Below are 14,645 nucleotides of genomic sequence, written 5' to 3'. Positions count from 1 at the left end.
TGTCTTGAATACTTTATTTCTCGTTTTGTGAACTGTCATCGGACATGTAGTTTTTATTAGTGGTGAGTTGCTGCTCTGGTTGTTGTTGTGGTGCGAGTGTGCCTGACTTTGACTGCGCACTCAAACCGAGGGGAACGCAGGGACACAACCTTTCATCGGGTTAAAGCTTCATTTCGTTCACAGTGATTGCTCAGTTTAAAATGAAATGTCAGACAGTCCATCTGAAATACACGCTGCGCTGTTTGATTTAGAACTGTCTTCACTGAAATATTACCTCTGCTGAAGTTGCACTGCAGGGTGATTTCACAATTACTTCTCTAATTTTAACGCTTCAGTAAGCAAGCTTTGTCGAACAGAATCCACCTGTTTCATCAGCCTGAGTCACAGTGCGGCTGCAGCGCAGAGGACTGTCCCGTCTCCTCTAATTGGGACGACATAGATTAACTGTTTGCCCAAATCAAATTCTCAGCTGCGAGGTGCCGACGCTGCTGGGAAATCTCAGCCCAGGCAGTGGCAAATCGAACAAAGTGTCTGTTAAACGTCAGTGAATGAGCGTTCTGTCAGGAGGAAACAGGACTCAATAACATCCGATCTTCAGTGTGTGGGTATTTAAATAACATCATCTCCAGAGAGAAGCAGCGGTGGCTTTATTTATGATCCCCAGGCACGGTGACAGACTGAGCTTTGGTGGTCACTTTAAATTCAAATGAGAGACAGAGAGAGCAGAAAGAAAGTAATTACAAAAGAGCACAGTTCAAAGGAGTAAAGTTGACAGTTTGAATAAAATTGAAATTTACAACTTCTCTGAAGCAATTTGGCTTGATTGTGGCCAAATAAAAGCGCCTGGCCATGGGCCTGTGATGGCCGCAGTGTGCGCAGGGCTGACGTCACAGCTCGCCACAGTCTCACTCAACTGTTTCGAACAACATCATGTGAATGTTTGCTTCACATGTAGCCTCAGCAGCAGTTTGCACGTACCCTGCTTATTTCCAGTCTGCAGTCTATTACTGATGCCTCGGGCGCCTGTGTGAGCCATTGTTTTGCCTGGGGCATGAAGCGCTGGATGGATCCCAAGCCACTGTGCTTCAACTCCAGCTGGACTCATCTTTAACCTTGTTCGAAGCTAACCTTTCAAATTCTCAACCAATGAGGTGACAGCTGTCCCTGATTTAACCTAAATGGACTACAAGCTCATTCTTTATTTCCATAACAAGATGATAATCATGCTCCCAAAACTTTCTTTACCGTCAGCTTCTTTCCCATCTGCAGCATCTCGTGCCTGCTGTGTTAAACTGAAGTATGTAATTCTCACATGGTCTTCAACAGCCTAGTCCTGTATGTAAATGTCTGCTACACTAACATTTACACAGCTCCTACCACCACCGCTCGCATGTTGTCACACTTTAAATCAGTTCCCTGAATGCAAAACAGAAAAACTTTGTGACTGTTATTCATTTTTTTCATATAACCTCAACATTGGGCGGCACGGTGGCGCAGCAGGTAGTGCGCGTGCCTCACAGCAAGAAGGTTGCTGGTTCGGTCGGGCAGGGCCTTTCTGTGTGAAGTTTGCATGTTCTTCCCGTGCATGCGTGGGTTCTCTCCGGGCACTCCGGCTTCCTCCCACAGACCAAAAACATGCTCGTTAGGTTAATTAGGTCTCTAAATTGTTCGTAGGTGTGAGTGTGAGTTGTCTGTCTGTGTGTCTGTGTATGTAGCCCTGCGACCAGTTCAGGGTGTACCCCGCCTCTCGCCCATTGCTAGCTGGGATAGGCTCCAGCCCCCCGCAACCCCGAAATGGGATGCGCAGTTATAGAAGATGAATGAATGAACCTCAACATTTGCAGTTAGACTCTGGCCAGGGACCGTTGTCGCATGTCATCCTCTTTCTTCAGTTATATGTCTGTTTCTCTACCGTCACTATCAAATGAAGGCAAGATGCCAAAAATCATCCGCCTAAAACAAAAAAACCTGGTACCATAAACATGTGTCAGTCATGGTCTTCCTCCAGTATATCCAGCTGTAACCTGTAAACAGTGTCGCTCATGTTGTCTTTGGTTTCAGATTTCACTGGTTGTATATTTCCGACTTCATTTCCTTCACTGTAACTCACTTTGCTGGGGATGAACTGACCTCCAGTCAGTGTGCCTCTACTGCCGTTTGCACACAGCACTTTATTTGACAGCCTTTGAGGAATGGCTAAATTTGCATTCTTTTAGAGTATACAGGAGCCGTAAGAGCAAAGAGTTTCAGAGCTGGCTCAGGGACAGTCCAGCAGAGAAATGGTCATAAATAGTGATGAAAAATCACATCTGTGTGTAAATGAGCCAGACTGAGACACCTGGGCTCATTTCCAAACAGCAGGTTTCACCTTTTCAGCAGCATGAGTTTCTGGAAGACAAGTTGAGAGAGAAGCCGCAAAACGTTAAATGTTTTGAATTATACATAGACTTTCCACAGACCATTGTCAGGCCCGCTGCACAAACCTTCCTTTCTCATGTCCTTCACAGAGCCCTCCAAGGGGCGTACTACATTACAAAGTCCATCCATTACCTCTCCATTAGGGCTTAAAGTGGGAGGAATATGTGACCTTTCTGTATGGTGGGATCAATGAGGATGTTGTAGAGCCCGTGCAATGTGTCACTATCGATCCAGAGATCGCTGGATGACCTTGATGTACAGTCAGTACATCCTGAATGACCTTGGCAGAGTGTTGAACAAAGGCTTAAGGCATGTAAATGAAGTGCCTTTGTATTACAGTAACAAATGGGCAGAAAGCATTGACATAGAATTGATCCTGTCCTGTCATTGACGAAACAAGACATGGCAGCTGAATATTTGATGAAGTTTCACCACAGTAGAGAAGGAGAAGTCAAACCAGTGCTAACTACAGTAACGCATGCAAGATGCCAACTCGTGTGACAAGCAATGCTGATCACTAGCTAACAGCTAGCTAGCTCATAATTCATCTTGGGTCTACACTAATGGCATCCGTTGCATTTTACATGCAGTAGCTTAATAGCACTAATCCCATGGTCATATATACATCAGCACTGTGACAAAAGGTGCAGCTGCACTGAGGTCAGTGCACGGCGCTCCTCAAACAAAGCTCAACTCTTCCTGCAGCCTGATGCATCTTTGCATTGTTTTTAACTCAGTGTTGTTCTCGCCTGAATGCTCACTGGTGCTGCAGCATGACCAAGAGTCCACAGTGGAGTACGGAAAATTCATTTCGACTCAGTGTTAAATGCATTCAAACTCATATCTGCACAGACACAATCTTCTGTACAGTTTGTTGTTCTTTATTGAAGATCCTCTGTGATTTCACTTTGCACCTCTCCGCTGCAGTAATTGATTTGTGATTGGATGACGCCTATGAATACGTGCCCGCACGCTCAAAAGTAAACACATCTCTCTCTCTCTCTGCTCTCCTCATGTCTCTCTCTGTCTCCTTGAAGTTGCTCTGAATGCCCTCTGTATCATGTTGATTCATACAGTAATACTGGATCACATTTCCTGTGGCCTCAGGCTAATGTGCTCCTGCAGACATCTTGATTGGCTGAGTAAGTAAAATGCTTTTGTGTGCAAAGGGAAGTCAAGGTTACCGATTTTGACTTCCCATCTGATTCCAAATGGTGATAATTCCTCTCCATTTATCCTGCCTGTACCTTTCAGATGTGTGTATTCAGAGCCAGGCTGTACCGTTACTCATTACCTCCTCTCACTGTCCTCTTGTAGAAGACATGCATCAGCAGCATTGTTGTGTCTAAGCAGATAATCTGCATCTTTAGAGGTGAAATGATCTGAAATTTGATACTTCTATGTCTCATTAAATGCCTTCCGAGAAACATTTCTCTCTCAGAGGTAAGATCTTACATCTTCTGTGGATTAACAGCCACCTGAGCTCCCTGTGTATGTTTGGCTTTTCCTACATTTTGGTTCATTTCTGCTTTGTTTTCATTAGTGCTCTTACTATTTATGTGCATGTGTTAAGTTTTGTTTTATTTTTCCATGTAAGTACATACAGTGTTGCTGCATTGCCATCTGGCCTTCACATGTTGAATGCATTCCTCATGAAATACCTTTGAATCGTGCTGTGATGATGCAACATCAGTTTGTTTTGTGCAAAGCTGCAGTGACCCAGGAGGAACATGACATGGTCACTTGAAGGAATACTCCACCCAAATTCTACCTTTTGAGGGTCAAATACACGCTCCCCGTCGAGCTGGAGAGGTGAAAATGAGTAGATTGCTGCTTTTTGGAGGACAGTTTGTGGATTCACAGCAGTATTAGTGGTGATAATTCAAATTGAGACCAAACGTGACAACAAATAAAAACGGAGTAACCAATCAACAGCTCTCCTGCATTTTCAGTGGAGTATTCCTTTCACTTCCCTTCAAGAGTGTGTGCATCTCATTCTTAAAGCCAACATCCAAAGTGTATCGTGTCGAGCTTGAAGGGTCTGCTGCTTTGCAACATGTGCTGTTAAAAGCACATCTTCCCTCAAATCCTGCTGTCGATTCACCTATCTATCTTTCTCCTGTCATCTCTCTTTTTCCCAGTTGATCAAAGCATGTTTGAGAACTCCATTGCCCAGCAGCAGAGTCCTCAGACCTCCAGGCCGGGCCAGGCCTCGGCCCGACGCTCCCCAGCATCAGCTAATCCTAACCTGGGGTCCAGCTCCGTCGACTCTCCATCCTCCGGAGGCCAACAGAGGCTTAAAAATGCCATTAATCTGGGCAAAGCTGTCGGCGCTAAGGTAAGCGCAGCACAGGCATTAAGTCCTGCAGGTTCACACATCGTGTATTTCTTTATCACTTCATGGTTGGGTTATAGGGTCAATTTCATCACTTTATTGCTGCATCAGTGCAGCTGAATTTCTTGTGACTTAAAAAGTGGTTTTCATTCTCTTTGCATCTCTTTCTTTCTTTCTTTCTTTCTTTCTTTCTTTCTTTCTTTCTTTCTTTCTCTCTTTCAGGTCAATGACTTGTTAAGAAGAAAAGAGCCCAGCCACCTCGGGGACATTGGGGTCACTGAGGTCAACAAGAATGTGGGTGCCGTGTGGAGCTGTATGGACCAATTCAACCAGACCACTGCCAATAGGTACACACGCACACACACACACGCACACACACACACACACAACAGTTTGCCTTTAGAGTTCGGTGGTGAGGAAAGTGCTTAACTTAATTCTAATCATATTCATACATTTCACCCCTCCAAATAAATTTGCAGACTCGTGTTTCAAAGGTTGCTGGTTTAAGCCCACACACTGACTTTGACCTCTCTGGTTAAATGGGTGCGTTGTCAGTGCTTCTGTACTGTATGTGTTCATTTTTAGAAAGAATATGTGAAAATCGCAACATTTTCCAAGGCCACACATTCAATTTAATGATAGCACCAGTTAAAGACATGATATTATTATATGAAATTAGCATCCAGAGAGATGTGTATTAATGTAAATTAGGTACTGGGTCAGAAACGGTGAATGTTTTCAGATTTCTCCTGTGAAATGTGGTTTTAAATTAACATCAAGGGTCCCTCTGAGATGCCTGAAAGTGAATAAGACTGAACTTTCCAGCTTCTTGTGTAGTCTTTACCTGCTTCCACACACACACTCATGCTTTCCAGCCCGTAAATTTCTGTGTGTCTGTATTTGGGATTTGTTCCAGGAAAATTGATCTGTTGTCTGTCCAAATGAAGATCAGTCAAGCAGAAGTCATTTTTCAGCAGCTCTGCTCCCATCTGTCTCAATTTGCTGGACTGTGAATAGATTTAGCTTCATTTACAATCGATGATGTGCAAAGATTTTGCCAGACCCCCGACTGATCTGGACAGGTGGAGCCAAGAGTTTTATTCATCTAATAACTGGCCGCCCGCCCGTTGTTGAAATCTGGATTGGTGGTCAAAGGTCAAGGTCACTGTGAGCTCAAGTCCGTCCAATTCAATGCAATGTCTCAGGAATTTCATTACATCTGGAACAACAGTTGACTAAACTCAGTTGGATGAACTGATTAGACTTTGTTGTTCAAAGGTCATTATGACCTCACATAGCAGGTTTTTGGAAATAACTCATGAATTCATAAGCTAATTAGGACAAATGTCATTTTCTTAACTGTCCCTCTGGAAGTGGTACTAATACCACACTGTTCACGTACTTTACAAGTATTTAAGTATACTCAGGAAAATGTACTTAAAGTATTCAAAGTAAAAGTCTTCAGTGTAGAAAAATGTCCTCTGTGACTGTTAGACTATCAGATATGCTATCATTGGATTATTGTGACTCATGCTTTCATGTAAAAGCAGCGTTTCAGTTTTTGAGGTGAATTAATGATTACTTTACTTTCGGGTTCACCTGCTGATTATTTTCGCCATCATTTTTTGATTGTTTGGTTTGTAAAAATACTGAAAATAATGAGAAATGTCGTCACAATGACCAAGAGCTCAAAGTAGAAGGCGGCCTGTAAAGAAAAGACAAGTACCTCAAATTTGTACTAAAGTACAGTTCTTGGATAGATTTATTAGTTACATTCTTGATGATAAGTTGTCCGTACTCTTTGACACATCCTCCATCACTTACAGTAACAAGCCCAAACTGTTAGACATCCTGCCTGATCCGATGCTATTGCACCTACAGTACATGTGATTAGAAATGGCTACAACTCAGGCTAATTTAATCAAAAGGTGACGCACTCCATCAGTACACAACAGTTTCTAATGTCTGGTTTGATTCAACCAATCAGCATTTCAGCTTAAATTTTACAAAGTTAGTAGTGGTTGAGTCGGCGCCAAAGGTTTCTGTGCTGTGTCGTACTTGCATACATATACTGTATATGTGTTTCTAAACGTGTTTAGGTGTGTCTGGAGGAGAATAGCTCTAGCTTCACAGACACTGATGCACTCAGTCATGACATTTGGCCGTTGGAGTCACTGCAGTCACTGTTGACATTCAGAGCACGTGCTGCTCAATGTACTCATGATTTGCTCATAGCTAATGCATGTCATCTGCATTTATCTGCTCACATCAAACATGTCATATCACTCTCATGTCTGCAGTGTCAGGCTAGCCGGTAACCCCTGTTTCCAGTCTTTATGCTCAGCTAACTGTCCCCTGGCTTCATCCTAATGTTTAATATACAAACGTGAGAGTGGTATCAATCTGCACATTTCACGCCGTGCGACAAAGTGAATAAGTGCATTTCCCAAACAACAGAGAGCAGCAAACTCACATCAGTTCAGTGATGTTGCATCGCGTGTTTTATTTTCTGTGTTGCTGGAAATATTGTCGGACTTCTAAGTGAATATTTTCTCCGTTCACTAATGTGTGATTTCTTTAAAAAGTAAAGGGATTTTTTTTTTTTATTACTTCTATTGTCAGCCGTCCTCTTGTTCCTCCTGAGAACGAGGCGGTGTCACCTGGAAACGATGTTTGAAAAACCTTTGACATTTAGTGAATACTTCACTGGACTGGCTCGCAGCGTTTGAAGGCAGCATGTGTAGCAGTATCTTTCAAGCTGGGATGTCTCTCACTCTCCCCTCCTTTATCACTCTCCACCTTCCCTTCTCTCCTCTCTTCCAGTCACATCTCCTCCCTCGACTCCTTCCCTCGGCTCGACCCACCGCCCCCGTCTGGGAAGAAGCGGCTCCCTCGGGCGCTGAAGACCACCCAGGACATGATGATCTCATCTGACCCTGTGGTCTCCTCTCCGGACACTGCTGACTCTTCCTCCTTCCTCTCTTCTCCTGACAAGGCTCCCCTCATTGCCAAGGAGGAGCAGAGGAGCAGCGAGGAGCAGCAGCAGCAGGGCGAGAAGCAGGAGGAGGCCTCAGAGGAGCTCGCATTGCCGCTGGACCCAGAAGAGAACAAAGTTGCTGCTGATGCGGAGACGACAGGAGGCAACGACAAAGTTGACGGAGTGATAGGAGGAGAAGAAGATGGCGTGGAGAACAGGAGCACTAAAGGAGGCGAGGAGGAGAATCAGCCCCAGCTCCAGCTCTCTGTACCAGACCTCATCAACAAAGATCCGCCCCAGCTGGAGCCCAGAGCGAAGCCCTGCGACGTCTGGCAGAAGGTGTCGGGGTCAGACTCCCGGCTGGCCTCCACCCCCTGCTCGGGGAAAACTCCCTGCCGCATCAGCCTCGGCGAGGAGGTCCTGCTGGGGAATGGCGCCCCCTGCAGTAAAGGCGGAGTGAGTCCTGAAGACTCGGAGCCCCACCCAGACCTGCTGTCGTTTGAGTAAGGAGCAGAGCCGGGGCAGATCCCAGTTCAGTATGTCTCAAAAAGTCTTTCTCTTAATTTCGTCTCCAGAGACTCGAGAGTTAATTCAGACTGCAGTAAGTACTGTGGATCAAATATTCACTGCCACTTTTAAATATAGAACTCGCCCTGCTGCAGGGTTTGCTTGAGGAAAAGGGAAAAAGTGCTTCCAGGGCCGGATCTGATGCTTTTGAACTTTTTATCAACTTTTTAGATGAGTTTTGAGATCGTGGTGATTTCAGTCAACATGGCCGATCTAATGTCAGTCAGACACTGCCAGCCTCTTCCTGATGATATGAACAGCACAGGATGGAGGTGAGGTGAAATGGGCTGGAGGTGACGAATTCATTCTGATGCAGAGAGAGTTAGAATTTCAACATTACAACTATCAAAGAACAGAATGTTAGCACAGCGTACTGACATGTTTCAGCTCTTACAACATCCTGTCTGCCTTTGAAATGCAATAATACCAGATAATGTAATAACGAATGTAATTAATGTCATGCAATATCCCTTTAAATGGGCTGAAAATGTAAAGTCCTGTTAATGAATTACTGGCGATTGGAAAAAAAGAAACTTCATGGCGGTAACTGTTTCCTGAAAAGTAAAACATCACTACTTTACTTCTTTTTGAAAGCAAGGCTTGAACTTTTGTTTATCAGTGTTAACTTCATATATTATCAAGCTATTCATTTCAAAAAGGCTTTTCTGACATTTTAAAACCATTTAAGGGACTTTTGTTTCATGATGCTCATACTGTAAGTCCATCTTATGCAAAAGCTGCTACGGTGAAACCAATCACAACCTGCAACTTCAGTGAGTTTTACAGCAAAATCATTTACACTCACTATCACTAGAATAAGGACGTTTTAGCAGAATCTCCATCAGTGTAATTGCGTTTCCTGCTCGGTTGAGGACTGGATGCAGACTCAGGAGGAGACAAAGGAACGGAGAGAAGTGAGGCTGAATGAATGTGGATGTGTTAGAGATGGAGAGGTTTGGGGGAGAGTTCACGTTCAGTTCAGCTGATACAAAATGCGGAGCAGCACTTTCTGCCAGAGTTTGACCAGGACTGGAAGCCTTCTGACCCTCAGCTTCATCCATATGAAATTATTCCTGACCCATCTTTGGTCCAGTAGGAGTTTTAGAAGTTGTCCCCTCCTACACTGGCCAGATGGTGGCCCTGAAAGTGACCTTTTAAAGCTGCAGCAAGTAGGAATATTGACCAGACTCCAAGAAAGAATGTGGGGTATTCCGATCATTTATGAACAGATGATATAAACAGTGAAAAATTCAGCCGTAAACCAAATTCTAGTCATGCTTTTTGTATTTTTTTAGCAGAAACAGCAGCTATTATACTTTTGCAAACCATTTTTATTGTCACATTTTGTTGCTGGAAGCATATTCTGCAGAGTCTACACCGGAAGACCCGGTTCAGAGTGAGACAGTGTCCTCTGGCAGCGAGAGACATAGTGCCGGGACAGAAAGTCCCCATGAAAAACAGGTAGTACCTTATATTAATTCTGAAACAGTGCTGGTGAAGCTCAACCTTTTCGCCCCAGATGCTGTGATTTAATTTATTTTTATTGGCCCAGTGCTCCAGTGAAAATTGCCTCACCTTTAATGAACCAAAAACCAGCAGAAAAGAAATTGAGCAGTTTATGGGTCCATCTCTGGTCTGCTGGAAGAATGGTTTCCAGGTTGCCTGGCTACTGGCAGAAATTGTCTCGTGAACTGGCTGAACTGAAAAGATTTTACCCCACAAAAACCTGACGCATAGGTGGACAGAGGGATGGACGGACGAGCGGCATGTGGAGGGCGGGCTGGTGAAAAGTAGTTTTTGAGCAAAGAGAGACGAGATAATGAGCTGTCAACAGGAAGAGATGAAAGAGGTGTATTTTATTCTAGCAGATCATTAAGCGACAGACCAAAGACACACATTAGCGGCGCAGTCAGACAGGTTGTTTTTGTCATATTGTGTGATCGCTCTGAAAGTTTGTCTCCAGTGAATTTTTGATTTTTTTTTAGCAATAATTCATACAGAAGATGTTTTTCGCCTTTATTTCCTCTTTATCTACTAATGAAAAACTGAAGACCAAAGTCAAAGCAGTAGAAACGCTTCATAGCAACCCGACTTTTCTGACTGACCTGAGAGGGACTGACTCAGGGTCAGCTGGTTAAAGGTGAAACAGCGAATATCCTGCTGTGGGATCATGAGATGTTCAGTGAGTCTGCGTCAGCCTCGTCTGTGTCTCTGCGGGAGACCATCACGCTGCAGTGCAAACCTGTATTTTCTATCACTCTTGTCTGAGCTCCTGTATGTAGATGTGTGCAGCTGGATTAAGATTCACTCTGCACACACATGGAAATCAGAGCACACAGATCCCAGATCCCGACCCTAGAAACGACCCTTGTGTCTGTGAGGTCCTGAAGGGCCCGCTGTAAGTGGCTGCTGTGTCCCTGCAGGGATTTCCTGAAGCTGGAAAAATAGCAAAGAATTCCCAGAAAACGAGACGAGACGGACACAGAGCTGGAGCTGTAGCTGTGGTCAGGTCGTGCCCGGCAGAATGAGAGGAATGTGGAGCTGGACTCTGTTAGACAGAGGAAGCTTTGTCCCCTCTCAGTGTGTCTCTTACATTTTTAAAGTGTCCTGAAAGATCCCCATTTATTTTAAAGCTGTAACACAATAGCTGATGTCGCCCACAAGCCAAAGCAAATTACAAAAAATAATCCACCCAATTAGTTTTATCTGTCGATCCACAGAACTCTCTGAGGAGGCTTTTTATTGGTTTTTTTTTTAGTCTTCAACTTAAAGTCCTTGATAAAACCTGTTTGCGGTCAGGGCTGTGGCTCGGACAGAGCGCAGGGACATCGTTTGTAGAGACTCGTGCTGCTGCTGAGTTTGAGCAGCGCAGAGTTATCTCCACTGTACTGATGTGGCAGACGCAAGACAGCATGAAAGGGGAAAGTGTTTTGATGTTTGGGTGAACTGACCTTTTAAGATTAAGGGACAAGTGTAGAAAAGAGTGGGGAAATATCCTGCAACACTCACAGTTAAAGAAAAAGTTATTTCCTTTGGCGGAATATTTTCTGTTCCTCTAGAACAGATGACAAAAAATATGCTTCATGGCCTTAAACCTGTTGCACCTTGTCATCTGTCTGCCTCTGAATCTGAAGTACGGCGTCTTTAAAGCGACGCTGAGGTTTGATCAAAACCAAACACACACGATCGGACTGACAGCTCGTGTGCAGTCGTGAGGTAAAAGCAGGATGATGATTGGCTGCTCGGAGAGCGTCACAGTGTCTCAATGCCTTTGTTTTCTTTTCTTTTAACAAAACCCACAAGTGTAAGAAAAGAAGCCAAATGCATTTTAAGACCTTCGGAGCAGTTCAATCCTGTCACCGTGCTCCCATTAAAACCACTAAAGCAGATTTCTGTTGTATTTTCTGATGAAGGAACATTTTGTGTAAACACTCTATCTCTTACAATATCTGTGAATATGCAAATTGGTTGTTGCTCTAACAAATGAAGGAAGGTGATTTGTTTTGATATTCAGTCGTAGAATCTAGTCGTCTGTGTTATTTAGCAGCCTCAGAATTTGCTTAAAGAAAAAAAATGATCGTTCTTTTTATTTTTATGTTGCTCAATCTTGTTTTGTTTTTGCTAGTTGACATAATTTCAGCAATGATGATGAATGAAGGAAGCTAAGTGCTGCTTATTTTTTTGAAAAACATGTCATAAATGGACCGTGCAGGCAAACCTTGGACCTGGGGCTCCGTTTATCAATTATATCTGAAAAACTTTGCAAATGAAATGAAATCTTTTTGTATGTAATGAAAGTGTGCTACAAAAATCAAAACGAATGATTTTGCCTTTTTTTTTCCTAATGTATCTTTTTTTAAAGTGGGGATGCAGTAACTCCTGTAATGACTGTAATCTTTTTTAAAAATCTGGAAATAGACCTAATCATGACCTTCTTGTTTTGTTGTGTGTGACTTTTTTCCTCTCTTCATTTATTCTGGGCATATCCTGTCTTTTATGTCTTTCCCTCGTCTCAGTCCTGCGTCGGTGGCAGCCGGCCTCCCACTCAGCCCCGCCAGCAAACTTCCTGTTTTGACGGAGCTGATGTCCCCGTCAGTCTTAGCAGTTTTTTCCTCTGAATCTGTGTCAGTCTTCAGCATAGACAGGCCTTGTGTGTCCTTCTCTGTTTGGTAGATGGTGTGTTTTTAGAGACAGCGGTGGCAGGAATTCAGGAGACGACGCAGCTCTGATGTTTAATTCATCTTTGTTTGTCCTAATTCGTGGAAATCGTGGTCTTCCTCTTGGCGTCTCCGCGTGTCGCCGGCCTCGTGTTTGCTGCTGTGTTGAGATGAGTCAAAGCCCATCAGGAATACGACGGAGGACGACTCCAAGAATGGGGGTGACTGCGGGATGAGGCGGCTTATTTGCCGAACTTCCACATCAGTGGTGTAAACAGCCAATCAGCTCAGACACACAGGTCATGTCACTGTTTAATAATTCAAGCGTGATGCATTTATTCATGCTCTACAAAGGAATCTAGGCCTCCATGCATAATGAATCCTCGAGTGTTGGGACAGTTAGCAGGCTGGATGAAATATACACAGCCTAACATCGTTTAAACAACTTTCTTCATTTGCTTGTCCAAATATGAGTTTCTTGGCTAATTTGTGTGAAAGACGTAAACATCTCATTGAAAATTTGAAAAGTTTTGGAGCAAATGCCGTCAGGGTTAATCCCCTAAGCCTAACCAAACAGTTTCAAAGCAAGAAACTAAAGCTCAGGCCCCCAGAACCCGACAGAACCACATGAGGAGTGAATTCTTTGGCAACACTTTGGTGTAAAAGTGAATTAAGTTATTAGAGTGGAACAGAAGCTTAAAGGGATACTCGAGCAGTTTAGTAGACTTTTGGTATGGAAGTCTGAGAGGCTTTCAAGAGACAGATTAAAAAGGTCTGAATCAAAGCAGCAGAAGGCAGGATATCCTAACGTTTAGTGCCTTGCGTGGGTCAAGCTCCAGAAACACTGGTTCCTTCATTTCACATACTTTAAAAGTAAAGTAAATGTCTTTCCGACTCCAGACCCAAACCAAGACAACCCCGATGACATCACTGTGACACGCAAACTGAACTTCATGTGTAAAATCTGAGTTTGTCTTTAAGCCAGAGAAGGGGCCCCTCGACCTTATTATCCTGACTTTTCATATTTCTGCACTTCTTAAATTTGCGCTTTTCATCGGTGCATTCTGCTCCTGTATGAAGCATTGTCTGTGTTCTACTCAGTTCAACAAACACTTAAGAGTAACTGCACCCAATTTAATAATCCTGCTCTCACACAAGTGTGAGACCATCATTGCACAGAATAAAGCCATTATATGTAATGGACAGTGTGACTGAGAGAGAGCACTTCTGCTCAGCCTTAGCAGTGCACACTGTCTGATTTTTTTTCTAGCCAACATTAAATTGATTTTAATGTTGACCCCAAATACAAGCCCAAATATGACCTCCACAGCCTGAGTCCATTATGATTCAGCACTGATGGGAGTCAAAAGTGACAATTTTATGTTAGAGAAGAACAGCAGCAAAGTAAATGTCTGAATATCTGCTCTTTGATCATAACAGAACTCAGGAATAAGATCAAAAGCAGGACCAGACTTCCAGGTTATAGAATGTTTCCATTCCTCACATTCAGATGTTGTTTAGTTAGCTGCTCTGTAGAATCACATGCTGCACTTCTACACACAAGCTCAGCAAAGAATGGGCTCTTGTTTGGTTTGAAACACCTTGAACTTGAAGCTGCTGCCTCAACATGCACTGCAGCCCAGCTGGGTGTGGTCCTGACTACACCCAGCTGTGATGTGGAGTGCAGTCAGAGGTCCTGAATCTGTCAGCCCACAGACATCAGCGTGGCAGCGTCTTCCCTCCAAACGACGATCCTCTTCAAAGGCCCAGAAACACTCGGACTGGTCCTGGATGATTTCTTTGTGAGGTATGAGCACATTGTTATGCTCCACAATGTTGTTATTTTTCTCACAGTCTTATTTGTACCCAGCAGAGACACCTGAAAGGAGAATTAGCGCAGCAATCAGCCGCGCTGCCTTCAGAGGGAGCGAAGCCGCCATAAATGAGCCACGAGTGCTTTTCAGAGTGGAGTGAAAGTGAATAATGAGATGTTCTTTGTGATTGTAAAAGATAGGCCCCCACACCAAGTGTGAGGTCGTTCCTGAGGCTGTAATATCTGTGCAATGTATATTTAATCTCTTCTATTATTCCATGAGGCAGCCGGCAGGAGCACAGGCTGCTGGCTGCCTCTCCTTGTGCTTCTCGCCGCCCAGACATGGCGACGGATTAATACAGTCTGCTCACCGAGCTG

General features: G+C 43.9%; 1 protein-coding gene across 2 annotated transcripts in view; it reads left to right on the top strand.

Annotated features, from left to right (window-relative positions):
• Positions 1 to 12,232, top strand: part of LOC143318084 (carboxyl-terminal PDZ ligand of neuronal nitric oxide synthase protein-like) — a 170,658-nt gene extending 158,426 nt beyond the window's left edge. For both annotated transcript variants that reach the window (XM_076726046.1, XM_076726045.1), the window contains exons 11-13: positions 4,560 to 4,756; positions 4,976 to 5,100; positions 7,577 to 12,232. In XM_076726046.1, the coding sequence (XP_076582161.1) occupies positions 4,560 to 4,756; positions 4,976 to 5,100; positions 7,577 to 8,237 (983 nt within the window). In that variant the 3' untranslated portion in view covers positions 8,238 to 12,232. The remainder of the gene's footprint in view (positions 1 to 4,559; positions 4,757 to 4,975; positions 5,101 to 7,576) is intronic.
• Positions 12,233 to 14,645: the final 2,413 nt, after the last annotated feature.

This window comes from Chaetodon auriga, chromosome 3 (genome assembly GCF_051107435.1).
Source record: "Chaetodon auriga isolate fChaAug3 chromosome 3, fChaAug3.hap1, whole genome shotgun sequence".
Taxonomy (NCBI): Eukaryota; Metazoa; Chordata; class Actinopteri; order Chaetodontiformes; family Chaetodontidae; genus Chaetodon; species Chaetodon auriga.
This window is presented reverse-complemented; position numbering and strand designations above follow the sequence as displayed.